The following is a 22,552-nucleotide window of genomic DNA, read 5'->3' as shown; positions in this document are numbered from 1 at the left end:
CAATAAAGCTGATTCTGATAGAACACAAAGTTGTAGCCATAACAGTAGACAGTGCTTCAAATATGGATGTCGCTGCAAAGAAGCCACAAATTCTAAAATGTGGATGCTTCACACCCATCTTAAGTCTGGCAGCACAGAAGATCTGTACAATCGACCACAGTTTCAAGGTGGGCACCGAAGATAAGTGTCACCAATTCAGTATCCGACCAAATGTGAAATATGGCCACAATCTCCACATCTGTTCTTGAGTTATGTCGTTGAGTAATGGACTGAAAAAGTGTTTTTGCAGAACATTATGATGTCACAGTGTTGACCTCTGACCTTTTGGATATAAAATGTCATCACTTCATCATTTTATCCTATTAGACATTAGTGTGAAATTTTGTCATATAGCGTATGAATTCTTGAGTTACGGCCAAAAACATGTTGCGTGAGGTCACATTGACCTGGACCCTTGACCTTGGACAACCAAAATCTAATCAAGTCATGCTTGAATCCAAGTGGAAGTTTGTGACAAATTTGAAAAAAATTCCCTCAGGTTGTTCCTAAGATATTGTGTTCACGAGAATGGGACGGACGGATAGATGGACAACCAGAAGACATAACAGCCACGGCTGTTGCTGGCGCGAAGGCATAAAAAGGATCCACATAAAGGTGTTAGGAAGTGCATCCCACACCGGCTGTTCAGGGACAGAAGGCGATAAATGTGCTGTTTTTCTGCATGTTGATGTGCATCGACACTGACATATATAACACTGGTATTTATAGGCACAACGGATAATGCAAACTCACAAGGATATGTGTCAAAGAGCTGGTGTGTGGGCTTGTATAGAAAAAGAAATGCATCATACATCGCTGACGTGTATGATGCGATGATGTGATGATGGGTGTATGATCCTTTGTTCCCGGAAAACGCATCTGTAGATGTAATGGGATAATAATATTAGATTAAGATTGAGATTAGATTAAGAAACTGACTACGTTTAGGTTATATTGAGATCTGTTGAAGGATCAGCAATAAGGTGCCTGTAGTGCAAATCAAATAACACCTCATCGCAGTGTTTTGTTTTATCTTTAAGTGCTTTTTCTTCCCACTTCCTGTCTTTAATTTGATCTTAGGTTGACAGTATTAGCTCATGAAAAGAAACTGTTTAATTGAATTAGGATTTCCACTGTTACACTGTACTTATTCAGTAAACTGTGTTCTGGGTATTTACCTTCTCCCTCTCACACCAAATTTCCTGTCAACAGCCTCAACACAGTAATTATGTTATGTTTAATAATAATTTGCATGCACAAACACGCGGAAACATGATCACGTTCATACACATGAAAGCACATGGGCGTCTAAATAAACGCATGCGTGTACACACAAAGATGCATATTAACACATATACATACGTACAGTATGTGCGCATATACAATTACACAGACACATGCTCATTCATATGCACACCACACACAGGAAAACACACACAGCCATTGTGTCGGCAAATGTCAACTCGGCTTATTCTCCCATGAGGTTCAGTGTCGGATGAGATTGTGTTACTTTAGTGCACACTGCACAATTGGTCTCAGTGCAACTTTAGTTATGTCTCTGTGTGTTTGTGTGAAAGAGAGTTCGAGGGAGAGAGAGGGAGATGGAAAGTGAGAGAGAGAGTAAAGGGGGTCAGTGATGAGATATGTTGCATAAGGGGGTGCAGTGGAGTGTGAAAGAGAACAGGTGGCTCCCGTTTCTGCCATCTAGCTCGATGTGCCATGTGGCATCCTCCCTATTGTATGTGTGTGTTTGTGTGACAGAGAGAGTGAGATCTTGTTGATTTGTGAGTGGGGATTTTGCATACCTTGAATGCAAATCTCCATACATGCACGTTACCTTGTCCTGTTTGTCTCCTAATGCGTTTGTGTATGTGTTTATTTGCGTGCGTTTTTGTTACCTCTTTGGGCCCTTTTCCAGTCTAAACACTGACCTTGTTGGGACCAGTAGTCATCATAGGGACCGTAGCCCAGTCCTAATGAGGTAAAATATCATTTCCGAGGTCCTGGTTCAGATTAGAGTTAAGCGGTGAATCGAGCGCCAAATCATAACAGAAGTTATCTCAGGGCACTTTTCACTTAGATCAGGGGAAGCAGGAGGAAAGACAACAAAACATTATGCAAGTTCCACACAGAAATGTCTAATAATAATAATAACAATAATGATAATAGTAATGATAATAATAGTTTAAAAAGTAAAATTAAAAAAAGTAATATTATCGTAATGTCCTAACAAGGATAGCTGGGCAGACTTCTGTGTGTGTGTGTGTGTGTGTGTGTGCGTGCGTGCGTGTGTGTGTGTTTTTTAGTGAGCAGGGTTCCGGTTGGTTTGGAAACAATTAGAACAAGCTGCAAGAGCCCAGAGAGATCATTCTCCAAATGTCACCCAATTAACAATCTATACTGAACAGATAGCAGCGCTCTTTCTCATGCTGCCTGTCTCTCTGTTTGTCTCTGTCTGTATGTGTCTTCCTGTCTCTCTCCTACTTGTTCCCCTGGGATATATTCAGTGAATTATTCTTGAAAAATTGCAGGTACCCAACACACACTCAGAAAGACGCTGACAGAAAGCAGAGTAAATGGTAAAGACTCTTTAACATATCTGTCTTTATCTTTTTTCGGTTTCTCTCTGTCTTTCTCTCTCTCAGACCAATCATCTAGGCCGGTGGTCAGGAATAGGCAGCAGCAGCAGCAGCTTGGCTCCAAGGGACCGAAGGGTAGTGCGGGGTGTGGGGGCAGCACTCGGAGGGGACCTCTCTAACCAGCACCTCCCCTATCACTATCCAACTCTGCACGGCCAGCCTCCTGCTTCTGAGCGACACACTGCCAGGGAGGAGCGCCACTGCCAGGGGTTCTTGGCGCAGTCCACAACCCGTAACCCAGCTCCAAATGTGGCTCCAGGCTCCTCCAGCCTGTCCTCTGCCATTTCTGCAGTGTCAGCCCAAGCCTCACCTTCTCTTCAAGCCCTGCTTCAAGTGTCACACCAGGGCCCGAGTCCAAATCAATGCCCAGGCTCCGGTTTGGCGGCTGCTAATCACACCGCAATTCCATCTCTGTCCTCCAGGCAGCCAGAGGGGGTGTCCTCCTCTTCTGAGTCCTTAACTCCAGGAGGAGGAGGTGGAGTGAGTCTGTCAGGTGGAGTAAGGAGAGGAGGAGGAGAGCACCATCCCCCTAGCCATATCCCTCGTGCAATCGGGGCCAGCGCCTCTTCAAGCCTCCACAGTTTTGCAAGCAGAGTAAGCCTGTCTCCAAGCATCTCTTCGTCCGACCAAGCCTCCCTTCCACCTCCTACTCCCTCCTCAGCCTCGTCTTCTTCCTCTTCATCCATCACATTTACGGGTCGCTTAGGACAACCACCTCGAGGCCCTCTGTCTCTGCATAGCTACAGTCGTAAAAATGTCTTCCTTCAACATTCCCTACATACAGCCGAACTGCAAGCTCTGACGCAGAGAGACAGTTGAGGGCACACAAACATTTACACCATCCCAACCATAAGCAGCCGTATCACTGACTTATTGTAACAAAATGTGTGACTTTATAGAAAAACTACTGCTCCTTGGTATAAGTTGCTTGTGTTTCACTGTCTCAATTTCCCCGAATCATGAACGACACATGCGTACAATCACACTTGTCTCTCTCCATAGTGCAGACCAACCCCTTGCTGACATTTTGTTTGTAGATTTGCTCGCTTCAACACACACTCATTTGCAAGTGCACACACACACACACACACACACACACACACACACACACACACACACACACACACACACACACACAATCTGTGAGTATGAAAAAGGCACTCACTCGTCTATCAGAACTCCAACGTTGTGTCATGCCGAAAATTTAGATGTGCCTATGCACATAGACTCACAACGTGATATCCATGCACACACACATACACGTACACAGTCTCACGCAGAGAAATGATCTGTAATATCTCTGCCTCAATATCTGTACAAATAACAGGGTTTTAAACCAGGACAAAGACAAGAGGTATGCGTTTGTGCGCGCTTTTTTCATAAGATTTATCTTTATCCATTTACTTTACCATTTTTACCAGTTAAAACCATGTGCTGCTTAAGGAACTATGGGCTTGACCATAATTTGCGCTTGTAAGGATATATTCTCGCATTGCCAAAACCTACATTAGATAAACTCCTCATTCCTTGATGTCGACTCGCAGAAGTCCAGAATAAGCAACATGTTTAGGTGACTATACCCATCCATTATCATTTTACTGCATGCTTTTTAAAATTTTGCATTTTGCATTTTGTACTGCAACAGAAGTGGGATCGGGGCGACTTTTAAAACTCTTTTAATAATGTTTCAGTATCAACTCTCACCTCAGTGTTTCAAGAAGGGAATCAAACATGCCATGACCTCTAAGACATGAACTTGTTTGATGAGTGTTTTTCAGAACTAATTGTCTATCCTATTTCTCACATAAACAAGGAATTACATGCACTCCCTGCTAAATAGCCCACTGGACCAATGTTTGTGTAGAAATACAACGATGCAGTGTTACCCACATTATATACAAGAATCAATGTGTATCTGAAATGTTAGATTAGTACAGTACAGAATTTGAAAAGAAGAGTTTCATTCTAAAGTGAGATATCTTGCTTTTGAACAGTTTCACACCTATAATAACAAAAATACACGGAATTAGCACTTCTGCAGCCTTACCTAACAAGATCAAAGAACTTTAGAGAATGAGATTGAACAGAACAATATTTTTAGATTTGGCACAACCAGCATTGTGTATTTTTCCCAAAATGGGGGGAGAAAGTATCAGGTTTTGGAATGAAGCCCTTCAAATCTTCTTTAGGGCTGGGTATCGAACAGGATACCCACTGGTGCTTTTCTAAATGACAGTGTCACTATCCATTTTTAGGAATCCAAAGGGAAATATGTTTCAAATAATGGCATTACAGTTGAATGACACATTTTCTATGATCATTTTACTATGGGAATCAATGAAGAAGAGTCTGATTCTGTCTATAGAAGCAAATGACAGAAAAAATTGTTTACTTGATCAAATAATTACAAGAAAGAAATCGAAAAATATGATTTTACAGACTATCCCATTTGTAAGAGCATCAGCACTGAGTTTTTCACTGATACCCAGTCCTTTTATGTTAGCCCTCTTTTATCTTCTTGATCTTGGATGTGTTGGTTATCTTTTTAAAACTGACCTAATGAGTTGGTGTCTGGTATAATAAGGTTAGCAATGAGTTGTTTTGGACGGTAGGACACATATCTTTTGAGTGAGATTTACATACACTGTAACTGCCATGACTTGCCGTACATAAGTCATACACCCTTAGTGCACAAAACGTGTCACAATTTAATAAGGGAGGAAACCCACCTTTTTTTTTTTACATCTCTGAACAACTGTACTGCATAACTACCTGTTAAATCTGCCACCGCTGAATATACACTCACCCAGCACTTTATTATCATTCACTATACTAAAACTGGGTAGGGCCTCCCTTTGCTCTCAAAACAGCCTCAGTTCTACATGGCATGGATTCCAAAAGATGTTGGAAACATTTCTTTGAGATTCTGGTCAATGTTGCCATGATTGCATCACATCATGTCTGCAGATTCATCAGCTGCTCATTAATGCTGCCAATCTCCCGTTCAACCACATCCCAAAGGTGTTCTACTGGATTCATCAGGTGAACGGGGGAGGCCACCGAAATACACTGAACTCATTGACATCTTCCTGAAATAAGTTTGAGATGACTTTTGCTTTGTGAAATTGTGCATTATCATGCTGGAAGTAGCCATTAGAAGATGGTAAACTGTGGCAATAAAGGGATGCACATTGTCAGCAACAATACTCAGATAGGCTGTGGCATTCAAACCATGATTGATGGGTATTAAGGGACCTGAAGTGTGCCAAGAAAACATTCCCCGCACTGTTACACCACCACCAGCAGCCTGGACTTTTGACACAAGGCAGGTTTGGTCCATGGATTCAGGCTGCTGACGCCAAATTCTGACACTACCATCTGCATGACTCAGAAATCCAGATTCATCAGAGCTGGCTAAATTTTAACCAGTCTTCAACTGTTCAGTTTTGGTGAGCCAGTGCCCACTGCAGCCACAGATTTCTGTTCTTGGCTGACAGCAGTGGAAACCCGACGTGGTCTTCTGCTCATGTAGCCCATCTCCCGTCAAGGCTCCACGTGTTGTGCATTCTGAGATGCTTTTCTGCTCATCACAGTAGTAAAGAGTGGTTATCTACAGTTAGGTTACCGTAGCCTTTCTGGCATCTTGAACCAGTCTGGCCATTTTGTTCTCACCTCTCTCATCAACAAAGCTGTTGTGTGTGGAAATCCCAGGATCAGCGGTGTCAGTACCAACAATCATGCGACGATCAAAATCACTAAGAGCACATTTTTTCCCACATTTGATGTCTGATTGCTTGAATAAGCAGGTGTGCAGGTGTTCCTAATAAAGTGGTCAGTGTGTATTTGCTCTGTTCACTGACAAAATTATCGAAAATCCACTTCTTTCCCCATAGGCTTTGGGGCAAATTTTATAATGTCAACTGGGAGGTGGGAGCCTGCCTTGCTGCTGAGTACAGGCCAGAAGTTCACAGCTCACGGCATCAACAGAAAATGTTAGATTTTGGAGAAGCTGTTGACCTTGTCTGTCTCTAAATGGCACCTGGCTGTAGGGAAGTTGTATAAATTGTGTGTGTGTGTGTGTGTGTGTGTGTGTGTGTGTGTGTGTGTGTGTGTGTTATATGCACACCTCATGAGGCAAGCTCCTGGTAGCGGTGAAGAAAAGCCTGAAGGAAGACAGCTCTGTTCCCACTGGTGGACACTACGACTTTCCCTTTGGTCTGCTTCATTTGCACACTTTTTCCTGTCTTTTTATCCCCTTTTTTTCATAGTCCCTTCTCTTTCTATCCTTATTTTTTTACTCCACCCTATTTTCTCATGTCCATTTCATCCATTCCCCTTATTCTCCTTCAGTCTCTCCCTATACATTTCCCTCTATCTTTCCCCCAGCATCCATCTCTACTGCATTCAAACTCAGTAGCTGCTTTTGTTCTTCCCCTGTTTTTCAGTCTCTTATCCTCCTTCCCCTTCTATCCTGTCCCAGGTCTCTCCTTCCCTCCATCTCTCTCCCCTGCTTAGCCTACTTACCAAGAGCTTGTATTGTCATACGGTGTATCTTTGACAGACTCTGTTGCAGCGGCTCTCAGTCCTGGGCATTGGGACCTGCAGCGCTGCTGATTTTCATTCCAGTTTTCTAATCAGGGAGTAATTTTACACCCGGTGAATGCAATTAACTACCTGGCCGAATAGATGGCCAGGAGTAATGTGGCTCCCGAGGACCTGGACTCAGAAACACAGCTGTAATGTGAACTAAACATTCCCTGCTAGGTTTGTTTACAGGTGGAGGGTAACAATGCTTGGTCGCTGGCTGACCTCTTAAGAAGTGCTATTTACATTCGTCATCAATGCACGTAGCAGCAGGTGAAATCTCATAAGGGCTCTGTTCTGGCACTGTTTACACTGCCCGCTCAGATTTGATTTTTTTCACCATGTTTGAAAGAGCTGTGCTTGCTTCAGCTGTGTTCAAGAGGCAGGCTGCCGGCCATGTCACACACTGTATCATGAAGGGAAAAGGCCACTTCTGAAATGGCAGTTCAAATGTGGCACCAATGTCTTTTACAAAGACATTTTTCCCTGTCCAATAGCAACAATGAAATTATATTGATTTCACTGCTGGGAAACAAGGGTCTACAATCATGAAGTGGGCACACCTCACAAACCTCAATTCTTCACTTATCAACATGTTGTACATTTACTATATTTCATTTGTTGGGATGTTATTTATTGTTTATGCCTTATTTATATTTATTGTCATAAATACACTTTCCTGAAAGCATCTTGGCACTAACAAAAAAAGATAGTAGTCATGATAATAATCATGATAGAAATGACAATAATAATAATTATGATGCTATTATAATTTCAATGAATCACACATATATTGTCCTAGCTTTTTAATGTGCTCACTGTAATTACATTTGTTTCTTTTTAAATTGCTGTAATAAAGACATTGAATTGTACAATTGTACATAAATTGTTGAAACTGTTGATGTTGACTGTTCATGAATATGAACATTCTGTGTTCAGATAAATGACATTGAATAATAGGGTTTACATTCTGTATGTTGTTTGTTGGCACACAAGAGATTAAAACACAACAAAAATCCTGAAGATTTTGTTTCCCATACAAATGTAAAACCTAGTCGGAGATTGCTGATTAAGCCCCCCCCCACACACACACACACACCCCAAAATCCAGCCTTTGCACTATGACTATTTCTACCCACAACTTTGAAAGACATGACTTTGCAAATTTTTGCCTAACTTTGTCAGAGAAGTGGATGATGGGTGATGATAATCTATTAAAGCTGCTTTTTTTTTTTTCATTTCAGGATGAAGTCTGTGTCTAAGTATGTAAAACAATTGGGTAGGCTCATACTGTGAGCCTAGGACCAGTTAGCTCATAAATTCATTAGGGATAATCCGTCCAAAACAAAGAAGTCTCCTCATAGTCATTTTTCACTCTAACTGGTCCTGCTAAACAGTTTTGAAACTTTATCTGTTTGACAAGAGCTGTCTAATGGGCTTGTTCATGGTCAACCTTTCAGTGTGTAATTACCCAAAGTATTTTTCTTCAGTTTCTGTCCAAGATAGTTTTTGTCACTCTCACACTTGTTTGTTCACATGAGGAATGTTCTATCAAAGGATTTTTGTCCACTGTCTGCTTATTGTTGATATTTAATACAAATAAAATAGCTGAAAATATTGAGTTGAGATGGTGATTTTTGATTTTCCATTACAAATGTCAGGCTTTCATTATAAAGTAGGGTGTGTCTTAAAGCAGAGAAAGAAAGATGGATTCTGCTACCAACAAAAAAAGAGCCCTGCAATGCTGAATATAGGGGAACCTAGACTTCATCTCTCAGACTGGGTGGATATGGCTGTACAAATCTCTAAAGAAAAGCATGAGTGAAATCAAAGAGGGAAAGAAGAACTTACAATAAAGCACTGAATAAAGAATCTTCAGGCCCATCAGTCTAAAAGATTGGGGAAAAAAATTGTTCAGCTGCAAAATTTAAGTGGACTTTAAAAGGTTGTACACGGCAGCGGGTTCAGATGAGTAATTTTACCTCATTTGACATTAGCCTCCAACCTATTTAATTGAGTTTTCATTTGGCAGTGACCATAAAGTATGGGAGTCTTTAGAAAATCAATTACGTTAGAATGAGCTTGTGCACACGCAAGTGTTTTGGGGACCTGGACTTTGACTGTTTACCCCTGAGGGAGGACCTTTGCACACTTGTCATTTCTGGACTCATGGTGATGTTATGACTGGCTGAATAACACACACACACACACACACACACACACACACACACACACACACACACACACAGGGGATTAGATGACAGCGGTGTTGATACTAACTTACTGTAATTGATATGACAGAAGGTCAACACATGAGTAAACACACTACCGATTCTCAGAGCTTTGAAGTCCAAGAGATCAAGTAATAGACAGGACACTTATTTATGCTCTTGATGATCCTCATTAGGCAGTAAAATGAGCTTTTCTGGTGCTTTCTATGTAGTCCAAAAAGTCAGTGGCTAAAACAATTAATTAATTCGTTGATCAGCTGAAAATTAATCATCATATCATACTAAATTCATTAAGAGTATGTTACTCTGGACCGTCTACATCCGCAGAACACAATATGCCAAGTTTCCATCGGAACTACTTTCTACTGAGAAGCTAGTCCCCAATTCAAATTGTCGACTGCGATCTGTAGAAACCGCCTCACAACCCCCGAACGTCATTGGACAATTAAATCACGTTCGTGGATGGACGATGTATCAGTGTAGTGCTGTCCTTCTTTCCCCGGTGAATGAGACAGCGGCCTCCGGGTCGACACGTGCGGCGAGGCCTTGCGCTGCGTGAGGCAACCTCAGATTTTGCCGGCCCGAAGCCCGGGTGTTTCCACGGCACCCACTTCGCGAAACCGCTTGTGGTCGCGGAGGCCGCCGCACTTTTTTTTTTTTTTTTTTTTTTGTCCTCCGCACCTGTCAAACCACATGGGTATTCAGCGGCGTCCCTCAAATGAAACCACAGGTAGCGTTAGGGGGTATTTCCGCTTTCCCTAACGATGCTAGCTACCGCGTTGTAACGGTGCTTGGCAGGTAGCAGCAACCGAGGGTCACTCAATCACTGCAAACCACGTGAAAACCAAATGCTCTGACTGACTGGGGGGGTTGGAGGCCTGACGTTAGCTACCTTTACCCCGACAGTGGACGTGAGTCTGGGTAGAAAAGGGGAGCTGAGTTAAAATAGATGTGGGCAGGCGAGAGGTGGACGCTTGGCCCCAAGCGTCTGTGGAGTCGTCTGTGCTGGAGGACCTCAGACTGGACCTAATGCTCTTCAGATACCAGGTGAGGCAAGCACACCCTCTTCTTTCCCAGTACCTCTGTGGTTTTCCTGCAGGCTAAACCCTGACCAACCCCGGCTGCCTCGGCTGTATGACCATAACCTCATTGTGCAACTGTTAATGCGGTTGTAGGCTACTGCTTGTAATGGGTGAAGAGTTTCCCCAAATGCAGTTGTTGCAGTCAGGGCTGCCGTAGTCTGTCAACAGATCCTGTCCCCAGACGGGACAGTATGTGGAGAGGGTCTGTCCGGACGGAACATTTACTGTGTTAATGTGTCAGTTGTCAAGTCACCTACAGACCCTCCCCACTGCAGATATTATGACTTGTCATTGCAGGAAAAGAAAAGCAGGCTCCTTTTTTCATTCAGGTGTACGCCAGTGAGGCAGCATGCATAACACAAGACGCCTGGATCTTCAAACACCCCAAAATAACTGGAAAAAAAACTGTCATTTGTAATTATACATTACACCGTTGTCGGTTATCCTATGATAGGTCAAAACGTCTGCTGTGAAAAAATTCTGTCAATGTGTGATTGTTTGTAGCCCGTGGAGATTTGTGGCATTTGCTCGATGAAATGTTTTCATCCTTGTTTTGTGCTTAAGTTGTGCTGTAGTATGTATAATTAGCTTAGGAAGCCACTTCCCTGATGAATTAATAGGTAAGGAATTCTGTGCGTAGGTCATTTTAGTATCCAGTAGAAAGGAGCAAGTCATGTATTTGATACATGCATTGACAGGCTCTCGGTTTCTAAATGTAATTTTCTTGTTACGTATTAAGAATGCAGTCATTTATCTGTGTCTGCATCTGTATTGTTTTGATTTGAACAAAAAATTGCTTTAACATTTGTGTGTGTGTGACAGCGCTACAAACTTGTCACCTTTTTTGGAAGACGTGTCTCATTCGGCTTCATTTTTCCCACACCGCACCACTGCCGATCTATGGCCTGACGATTCACATGTCTTTAAGTGTTTGGTACTCCATTTTGCATATACTCATATCATATGTTGTCAGTTTAGAGCCCATTATTGCACATTTTGTGTTGGGATTACATGTTATTTAACCTGATTTGCACAACTGCCTGTGCTAAGCTTACATTTCAATGCATATTTTTTTGTGAGGTAAAACAGTTAGGACAGCCCTGGAGACTGAAGCGTGATCACTGCTGTCAACCAAGTGCAAATGTCTTAACAACTTCACATTTTTGTGAATTTGGCTCCATATTATATGTCACAACTGTTAAAAGAGGAAAGTACTGTTATAAGCTTAGCAGTAGCATGCAACATTAACTAGTCAAGTCTTGTACTTTTCTCACTACAACTTGACTTCTAGACAGATCAATAACAGTTTTATGAAACGCTGCCAGACCACTCAGTTAGACTGTCGCTCTTGGTAGTTGGCTTAGTTTGCTGTGACAGGCACGCTTCCCGTATGTCTGCGAGACTGGAGTGAGCGGGTGAAGGAGGTGTATGGTGTTTGAGTATGTGTTAGAGTGTGTCTGTGTCTGTTTCTGTGTGTGTTCAGTTTAAGGTACAGTTATTTGGTACTCAGTTTAGTTGCTACTTGAATCTTCTTTAAGTTTGGATTTAAACCCTTTTTGTCACTGACAGCTGATCATTGATGCCTCCAGTTTCATTGTGTGTGTGTGTGTGTGTGTGTGTGTGTGTGTGTGTGTGTGTGTGTGTGTGTGTGTGTGTGTGTGTTAGTGTTAGTGTTAGTGTTAGAGAGAAGAGTGTGCGTCATAGTCATCTCTCTCTGTCACTGTGTTATTTGTTAAAATCAGTGCGGTTGTGTTGGATTCATTTAGCTTGGTCCCCCATCTGTCTCTCGCTCACTTTTCTGCTCTTCCTTCCTGCATATCCGTCTCTTTGTCATAGTCCCTCTCCCCTCCGCTCTCTCGCTGTCTCTCAGAGCAAATCACTCTTGTTGTCCCCCCTAACAGTGCAAAGAAAACCTTTGCGGCCAAGGCAGACACACTTGGAGTCAGCTCAGCATGCAGCCAGTCACTTTTGGTACGCAGTTGCAAAATTCTTTCTTGCCTGCAGTTACTGAGATTGCACACTTTGAGTGAATCTGTGAAACTGCCAGTCATTGAGGGAATATGGAGCTGATGTACTGGCATGTGGCAACACTGATAAGCAGCAGTGGTGTGATAGTTAAGAACGTAGGTGAGCTACAGAGGAGGTGGCAAACTGCTGAAGTGGTGGATTACAGATGCCCTTTTTTTGAAAGCAAGCACCTCTGAAAAATCACAGTTTTCCCTCAGTGAGAAGAGCTGAGCCAATGCTGTATCCGACCTGCCCTTGGAGCTTCGTTCCCAATTTTGGTTTAATATCGATCCAACAACGCGTAACACGGTTATTGTAATCCAGTTGTACTGTAGACATGGTAGAGTACAACCTCCGAGCCCTCCGTCATAAATTCTGTTCTTCTCAATCTCAAAGATACTTAATATCATAAAGTGTAATTTGTTACATTTCATTATGAAGTTCAGTCTTCAAAATGAAGTCAGTCTCAATACAATTACGCTAGCACTCAGAATAGCACATCCAATTTGACTAAAAAGAAATGCCTGAAACAGTGAGCTTAAGATTTCTTAAATATGAAGTTAAAATTTATTAATAAGTTAATATAAATATAAAGTATCATAACATTCAAAACATTTTTAATGCTTTTTTCTTGGGAGTTTTCATCTGACACTGCAGTTCAAATTTTTTGGCTTCTGTGGACATATCAGCCTTGCCACACAGTTTCATTTGCTAAACATTTTGATTTATTAGGAGTTTGGTTTTAGCGAGCTGACCTCTTTCCGGCAGTCACTGACAGAAGGAGACACCCATATGTATGCTCTCGGCTAAGTCTGATTTCCTGTGTTAAAAGGAGGTGTGAACAAGAAGCAAGAATGATCCTTTTCCTGCAACATGCCTGTGATGAGACAATTGCAGACCACATTAGTAATCTGGTCCGTTTTACACATGTAACCCAAAGTAGTCAGTCAGTCTTGCAGGACAGATTACACTAAGCCAAGATCTCACTTGTGTGCATGGCATATGATTCATAGGAGTCAACTATTTAAATATAAAGGAGATTATTGAAACTTCCTTTTCATTTCAGTTATAATTAGGTGTCCAAAAATATTAGAAGACATTTCTCAAAGGAAAACTATTTCTTTTTTAAACACAATTGACTGGTTTTGTAGATGGTCAAGCACTAAAGGGACAAAAATGTCTTCTGAAGCTGCTCAGTAATACTCAGTAAAATTTGTTTGTTTTGTTTTGTTTTGTTTTTCTTTGAAGAGAGAAAATCAGTCTTTTAAAAAGAGAAATGAAAAATCAGTGGCTTCTATATTAAATTCTTGCCCATCTCTGTTAGCATCAATAAGTCTTATCTCGCGGAAGAGGCACCAAACTAGTTCACATACAGATCCTTTTAGGTTGCTAAACTACAGTAGGTATTTGAGTTACCAGCCGATGGACGCCAATAACAAGCCTCTAATTTACCACCTGTGGCTTAACAGGAACTAGATCAGTCACTGGCCTTCTTTGTAGTCCTGCATTTGGTGCTCGCACTACTTTCTCTAACTCTCAGCAGGCCTCAAACAGTGTATCAATCAGTACACATTACTAAACAACAAAGGCAGATCACTGCTGGATAGATGATGTAAGATGTAGCTGTGGTGGGCAAGTAAAATGTGCATGTTAGTTTACAATATTCCTCTTGACAACCAGCCTCAACATTTGTGTGGCCTAGTAAAATAATTTCTCTCTTAAAAAAAAAAAAAAAAGAAGAGAGTCTTGAACCTTCAGAGCACTGGAGAAGGCTTTCATTTCATGTCCTCTTTGCTCTGTTGCTAATGAGCAGTCTAGTAGGGTTTATTAAAATGATAATTGTTTTAAAAATTGAGCATCCATCATGTAGTTCTGATAAACATATGTTTCAGGTTAATAATGTCATCAGGTCTGGAACATGTGAAGCCATTCAGTTTCCTGGTTTCCATGACATTGCCAGTTGAGGTTTACCAGGGCTTACTTATGAAACTGATGTCCACCACATAAAGTGGGGCTTTTCCATCATTTCTGACTTGCATTCCTCACAACATGTTTGATTTATTTTGTTGCTAGTAGAACACTTTCCAGCTCTTTATGTTCAAAGTGAGTTTTTGCCTTTGAATTCATGTTATAAACAAGTTAACATGAATCTACCTAAATTTGATGACAGTTTGCTTCAGAGAAATTGTAGTCTCTGCTTTTAGTTTATATCTCAAATGTTGAAGTGTTTGGGCCCACTCAATCCACAAAGTAGTAATCTAATAATTGTAAATGCAGGTATGCTTAATATTATCCACTTACACAAACCATAAAAACTTTTCCAGTGTGTTTTTCCCTTTTTTTCTTACTTTTAAATAGCCAATTTCCCTTACTGTTGCCCTTCTCACTTCATGGAACTCCCCGTTGGCCTGGAGATGGATGCACATGGAGTTGCCAGCTGCTTTTCAGTGGGAAACTTCACCTAGGGGGGATGTTGGATGCTGAGGTTCACGCTATATCCCTTAAATTTTCCATTTTCAGAGGAGCCCAAACCAACCAGTAGGACTCAGTAGTGCAGTGACAGGGATATGATCCGTTATGGCTTCCCACCCTTGAACACTCCCAACTTTGTTTGTTGGAACACATGACCAAGCTGGTACAACTGCTGGGAACTGAGCCCAGGTGTCTGCATTTTGGGTGAATGCTTTGCTCCTGGGCCAATGAGCTCCTGAGCTTTCCTACAGAGATTTTTATTAATATTGGCAGGATATTAATGACCACATATGCACTTTTGATAGTACAACTACACAGATGATACACGTAACAGATTTAACCGCCATCCACAATATCACCCTTTGCCATCAGTTCAGTCTGCTGGTTTGCATCATCCTCTTCATGGTGATTCACATTTGTTGGCCCTGTCAGCCCGCAGTGTATTCTTCCACTCTTCCACTCTTCCACTCCCCCTCTATAGCCCTGCGTGTGAAACCAGAGATTTTCCTGATATGGGTAGACTTAACACAGATGCTTTTTTTGACTCTCTGCTGTTCTGCTGTCCTCCCAAGTACAGAAGAACACATAACAGACTTTAGAATGGTTGATTTGTATTTGAACTGGGCAGTTGGCATAATAGTTGGCTCAGTTTTATGTGAACGTACTCTACAGGGCTCATGTTGCCCACTCAGTGTCTTTCTGTTCTTTGCCACTGGAGTACCATGTGTACAACACAAGACAAATTTAGCCTGAGCTTTTACAGGAAGCAGATGGTAGGGTATTATGTTGACGATACTGTTAGCCACTGATGACTCTTCCAGTCGGCCCACTCTGCTTCTCTGCTCTTTTTTTCTTCCTCCACTGAGACTCAAAATATTAAACATAATGGGCCATTTTTGGGTTGTAAGAGGAAGCTGGCACACTAAAGAACTTAATTTTGCTACCATTCTCTTTTCATTTCTTCCTCTCACCCTCTCCTCCATAGGCACCCCAGCCCTCTCTTACATCTGCAGTTAGTATAATATGAACCCATCAATGTGTAGTCCAAGACACCTTACTTTTGCTGTAGGAACTTTCAGTAAACAACCAAAGACATTTTAGATGGGGAAAAGGAAATGGGACTGTTGATATGAGACACTAACTCTGGTGCAACTCAGGTCAGCATCATCTCTTTTCTTTCCCTTCTGTAGACAACATTTTAGAAATACTGAAATCATAAGTCTAACTCTCCGGTGATCAGTGTAAATTTCCACCTTTCAGTACATGATATTAGAACAGACATAATTAATCAAGACAGTTACACACCACTCGAGTCCTCTGGCCCATTTAATTTTAAAATTAACTAAATTAACTGCCTCTTGATCAGTTGAATGAAGTGAGTGAGTTCCTGGATACATCAAAAACCTTTCTTTCATGAACTCTTGAGGACTTGGGGAATAAATACTTGGAATTAATTGGCATAAACCAGCAACTTTTTGGCATGTATATGTGGATTTTATGGATAAGGATAACAACCGTAAGTCTATACTCACTGAATGGTCATACCCACTCTTATGGAAAAATGAATGAATGAGTGAATTAATAATTAAATACATTTACAAATTGCATGGAATACATTTTTTTTTTTTTTTTTAGCTGAATAAATATTGCATCCGGGGAATTTTTACTTCTTTGAGGCACTGCAGATAATTGTGATATACAATATAGTACAATCATTATATAATTACTGGTATTAATGTTCTTACGTATTTTTTTCCCAAGGTTTATCATTCTACAACAACATTTGATGAAGTTACATTTGCTGCTGAGTCAATGTGCAGTTGGTATGATCATGCATCTTTACTTGGTGTTACCTTTAATTCGTGTTTGACAAGAAAAGGTCATGTTTTGTAGCTGGAAGGTGTAAAGTCCATCTTAGTATGTTAGGGATTTAGCAGATTTGATAACATCAGGCAATTTCTGCCCAGTTGCTACAGTCGAAGTACATCTGTGTCTCTGGATTTGTAAAACAAAACAGACTACCAGAAATTACCCTTTCTTCACAGTCTACTGGGTTATTATTTCTAATCAAACATTCTCCTGATCTTTAAATTCCATATCCATAAGCTTCAATAAATCTGTATCGCTGAAAGTTGGAGTAGAAACTGGGGAGGAGCACTCAGATATATCGGCCAGCCCTAATATTCTGTCCATATCATCCACTGCTGCATAGCAAACATCCATTCCTAATGTGAATTTTGGTTCATTCCCACTAAAATTTTGGTCCGATAGTGAGAGAATGAGAGGCAGCATTGAGAGAAGATAGTAACTTAGGTGAACCTGACAAATATGCATATAGAGAGACGGTTAGGAGATGATAGGATTGGCATTTAAGGAAGAAAAAGTACAAGAAGAAGGAAAACCAAAAATTACATTCCCCTGTAGATAACTTTGAGGAAAAATAACATCAAGATTACGATGATAATGCATAATGTCTTAGCATTTAAGGATAGATAGTGTTTGGATTTCAAAAAAATGTTAGTCTTTGATACCAGGTCGAATAATAGAAATGTTTGGTAGATTTCTGTCAGGCGTGCATGTATTGCAGTTCAGCTTTTTGTTAGTGGAAGAGTGTGCGCTTGTTGTATATGTGTATGTTCTGTGTTTGTGTTCCTTGTGTGTTTCTGCGTGTGCGGGGTGCTCTGCGGCTGCAGCAGTTCTGTCAAGGGACCACGGCAGTGACAGCAGGCTCATTTGCTGCATGATTATCGACAGAGTTGTTGCGACTGAGAGGAAAGGCCGCCTACGTACTCAGTCAAACACTTTCAGTCACACACATGCACACACACACAGAATTACACACTGTTTCTTGTTTAAGCCAGGCCATTATGAAGGCCAATAACCTGCCAAATGGGTTCTGCTAGTTAGGAATCTTTGCGTAGAGTGTACGTGCGTGCGTGCGTGCGTGCGTGTGCGTCAGTCATTATAACACAAAGTCAGTTTGAGCCGGGGGCCACATATCAGATGTCAATGAAAGAGAAATCTTAACTAGTACTAACAGTCCAGAACTGTCGAGGCAACTGTCTGAGCAACATGTTCAAGATGAATCAAATAAATGTTTATTTATTTATTTAAGTTATGTTCAGGGAATTTCTATTTCTTGATCTTTTAAGAATCTTTTTCTTGATCTTTCTTGACCAGACAGTGGAGTGGTATTTATCTTATGGATGGACGTAGAGCAAATAATCATTCAGAAAGACAGAGAGATGCTGATAGACAGGCACCACATCAGCAGAAGGGCCTGAGTAGAATAACCCGCTTTCAGTCTAGGGTAATGATATCAGTGCTGCCACCACAGTAATCCATTATGGATTAATGGATTAGGACACGCACACGCACACGCACACGCACACGCACACGCACACGCACACGCACACGCACACGCACACGCACACGCACACGCACACGCACACGCACACGCACACGCACACGCACACGCACACGCACACGCACACGCACACGCACACGCACACGCACACGCACACGCACACGCACACGCACACGCACACGCACACGCACACGCACACGCACACGCACACGCACACGCACACGCACACGCACACGCACACGCACACGCACACGCACACGCACACGCACACGCACACGCACACGCACACGCACACGCACACGCACACGCACACGCACACGCACACGCACACGCACACGCACACGCACACGCACACGCACACGCACACGCACACGCACACGCACACGCACACGCACACGCACACGCACACGCACACGCACACGCACACGCACACGCACACGCACACGCACACGCACACGCACACGCACACGCACACGCACACGCACACGCACACGCACACGCACACGCACACGCACACGCACACGCACACGCACACGCACACGCACACGCACACGCACACGCACACGCACACGCACACGCACACGCACACGCACACGCACACGCACACGCACACGCACACGCACACGCACACGCACACGCACACGCACACGCACACGCACACGCACACGCACACGCACACGCACACGCACACGCACACGCACACGCACACGCACACGCACACGCACACGCACACGCACACGCACACGCACACGCACACGCACACGCACACGCACACGCACACGCACACGCACACGCACACGCACACGCACACGCACACGCACACGCACACGCACACGCACACGCACACGCACACGCACACGCACACGCACACGCACACGCACACGCACACGCACACGCACACGCACACGCACACGCACACGCACACGCACACGCACACGCACACGCACACGCACACGCACACGCACACGCACACGCACACGCACACGCACACGCACACGCACACGCACACGCACACGCACACGCACACGCACACGCACACGCACACGCACACGCACACGCACACGCACACGCACACGCACACGCACACGCACACGCACACGCACACGCACACGCACACGCACACGCACACGCACACGCACACGCACACGCACACGCACACGCACACGCACACGCACACGCACACGCACACGCACACGCACACGCACACGCACACGCACACGCACACGCACACGCACACGCACACGCACACGCACACGCACACGCACACGCACACGCACACGCACACGCACACGCACACGCACACGCACACGCACACGCACACGCACACGCACACGCACACGCACACGCACACGCACACGCACACGCACACGCACACGCACACGCACACGCACACGCACACGCACACGCACACGCACACGCACACGCACACGCACACGCACACGCACACGCACACGCACACGCACACGCACACGCACACGCACACGCACACGCACACGCACACGCACACGCACACGCACACGCACACGCACACGCACACGCACACGCACACGCACACGCACGCGCACACGCACGCGCACACGCACACGCACATGCACATGCACACGCACACGCACACGCACACAAACATACACATGCACATTGATATGCTCTGTGCATGCATGTGTGTATGTATGCACATATGTTTTATATTCCTAACTGCACTGCTTGTACATAGGAACACTGTAACTGAGCAAATGTCAGCAAATGTGCAATATCCTCAAGTGTAATATCTCAGCTGCTTTTTTTTTATTGCATCATATCATTTTATAGGTCACAGCAGATATACAATTTATATTTTACTTATATATTTTGCACTTTAAATTAGTTTACTTTGAACTCCTTTCTAGTTTTAACTGCTATTCATTATGAGCAAATGCAAATGTCTGGATTGTTACTCAGTTTCGTTGTACTCTGTGCAATGGCAATAAAGGAATCCTGAATCCTGAATCTTGGTTGTGCGGTCTTACTTCTTTTGGTATAGTTGTATTAACGTTATTTCTGCAACTCCAAGATAATCTTTGATTTTTAACTTTTATGACAGCCACAGTTGGAGCCACTGAAAAAGCATGTGTGTCTGATTGAATACTGATCATGCCTCTACTCCGCTCACAGAAAGAGGTTAATGTTTTGAAGTCAATGAGCTGTTGCCACGGAGTGTTTTAAATTTAGATTTCTTCATCACTTAAAGTAGACTGAGTCTATCCTTCCATTATTCTTTCTCCATTATTTCATAAATTTTAGAAGTTGAAAGACTTAGACTTAAAAAGCTAACTTTGAATTTTAATGCAGATATATATATATAGAGATAGATATAGATAGATATAGATACATAGATAGATTATTAAAAAAAGGTTTTAGCAGGCAAGACGTCAGGGCTGAATTTCTTTAAAGGATATTAAAATCTTTGCTCATCACGTTGCCATCCTCAATGAATTATTTCTTCTTCTTTTTTTTTTTTTTGGCTTCAGTGTCTCCTCCTTTGTGTGCTGTTACATAATACGTTTTATTTTCTGAGTCTGCCAGCTCCTTTACTCCACCATGTCTTTTTTCCAGTCTTATCTAACTCAATATACTGTGCTGTCAAGTATGTTTACAAAAAAGTCCATATAAACAGCCCACTGATTTGAAATCCATGAGTTCATGAGTTGTGACACATAGTATGTTGACACTTTTCAAAGTGATTGAATGTATAACACTTTTTAGTTTTAATTTCCTGTCCTTTTAGCATGGTGTGGAGAACCAGGAAACACAAATCATTCACTCTGTGTGAAAATAAAACAAGGAGTAATCTTCTTAACAAGGTTCATCTTAAGGCATGAAGTGAAAGACCAGCCAAACTACCATTACAGCGGCTGTAGCACAGAAGAACGGTAGTCTCTTGTGAGAAGGCTTTACGCTTCAGAGAAGGGTGAAACATATCATCTGAGTAGATTGAATTTGATGTGCCTAAGCTTATTAGTGTACTCATTATTTAATTAACTCAATGTCCAAGACTTATAAGTGGACCTAAACAAGACTATATTCGACCTAATTGTATCACAGTTGATTCTGCACTATTTACGGATCAACTGTGTATCTTTTTATACAGTGCTCCTGTTTTGGAAAACGCAACGACTGTGACAACCTACAGATCTGGCAGCCAACATCCATCTCCCGACTGAATAACAAGTGAAATTAAGCAAGTGAATGGGTGTAGGTGAAGCACTTGCTCAACTGCTGAATTGTGACTCAGCATAGTTAGATATGGGTTCACATGTGATTTTTAGATAATGATGATGATGGGTTTTTATCTGAATCAGTATGAGCTAAAACTTATCCAGTATGCCACAAAATAGCAAAGAGAAATGCTAATGTACCTTCTACCTCCATTTCCTACAGACTAAGACCGGCAGGGATATATAGCTTAGGCAGCATATGATACTCAACATGTTAGACAGACTGCTGGAGGTCTTAATTATAAGTCCATTATTTTTAAACATCATAAAACATGGACAATAACATTTAAAACGTGTACCCAACTTTGAAACCGGCAGTAATACAGCAACACAGTATCACAATACAAAGATAAGGAAAATGGTGTGATACAGTATCTATCTGAACAGAACTAATGTACAGTAGATTTTTTTGGAGCAAGATAAAACCACACCAGACACAGCCACAAAAACAGCACTACCTATACCACCTTCCATGTTTTGGTCCTAGTAATGTTTGTGCTCTAGGTCATGCAAGATCATGCAACTCAAAGACACGCACACGCACATTATTCCACTACAGCACAAAACATCATGCAGGAACATACCACACACCGAGCTGTTATAATTTATAAATGTGAGATGTGAAATGTTTGCAAATTTAAGGTGAAGTTAATAGAATAACATGACAGCTTATTCAATGACTCGCTGAAGTTGTTGAAGATGAATTTAAGTTGAATGATACACAGCCTTGTGAAGAGGGATTATTGACTGGATACAGTACAACAATCTCATGTATGGCTTCCCACTCATTTTGATTTTACAAGCCAAAATGTTACATAACAGACTAAAAATAATCAGGAGGACACATGCAGTACTTGAGTCTTCATCTAACTTCTCC

General features: G+C 42.5%; 1 protein-coding gene and 1 long non-coding RNA gene across 3 annotated transcripts in view; both read left to right on the top strand.

The window, feature by feature from the left end:
- ccser1 (coiled-coil serine-rich protein 1) overlaps positions 1 to 3,778 on the top strand; it is a 113,381-nt gene extending 109,603 nt beyond the window's left edge. For both annotated transcript variants that reach the window (XM_040154597.1, XM_040154596.1), the window contains exon 11: positions 2,685 to 3,778. In XM_040154597.1, the coding sequence (XP_040010531.1) occupies positions 2,685 to 3,497 (813 nt within the window). In that variant the 3' untranslated portion in view covers positions 3,498 to 3,778. The remainder of the gene's footprint in view (positions 1 to 2,684) is intronic.
- A 6,433-nt stretch (positions 3,779 to 10,211) lies between these two features.
- Positions 10,212 to 22,552, top strand: part of LOC120804775 — a 139,099-nt gene continuing 126,758 nt past the window's right edge. The window contains exon 1 of the long non-coding RNA XR_005709483.1: positions 10,212 to 10,540. This is a non-coding gene — a long non-coding RNA (uncharacterized LOC120804775). The remainder of the gene's footprint in view (positions 10,541 to 22,552) is intronic.

Source organism: Xiphias gladius, chromosome 19, assembly GCF_016859285.1.
Source record: "Xiphias gladius isolate SHS-SW01 ecotype Sanya breed wild chromosome 19, ASM1685928v1, whole genome shotgun sequence".
NCBI lineage: Eukaryota > Metazoa > Chordata > Actinopteri > Istiophoriformes > Xiphiidae > Xiphias > Xiphias gladius.
Note: the sequence above shows the minus strand (reverse complement) of the source record. Positions and strands in the feature narration are given on the sequence as shown.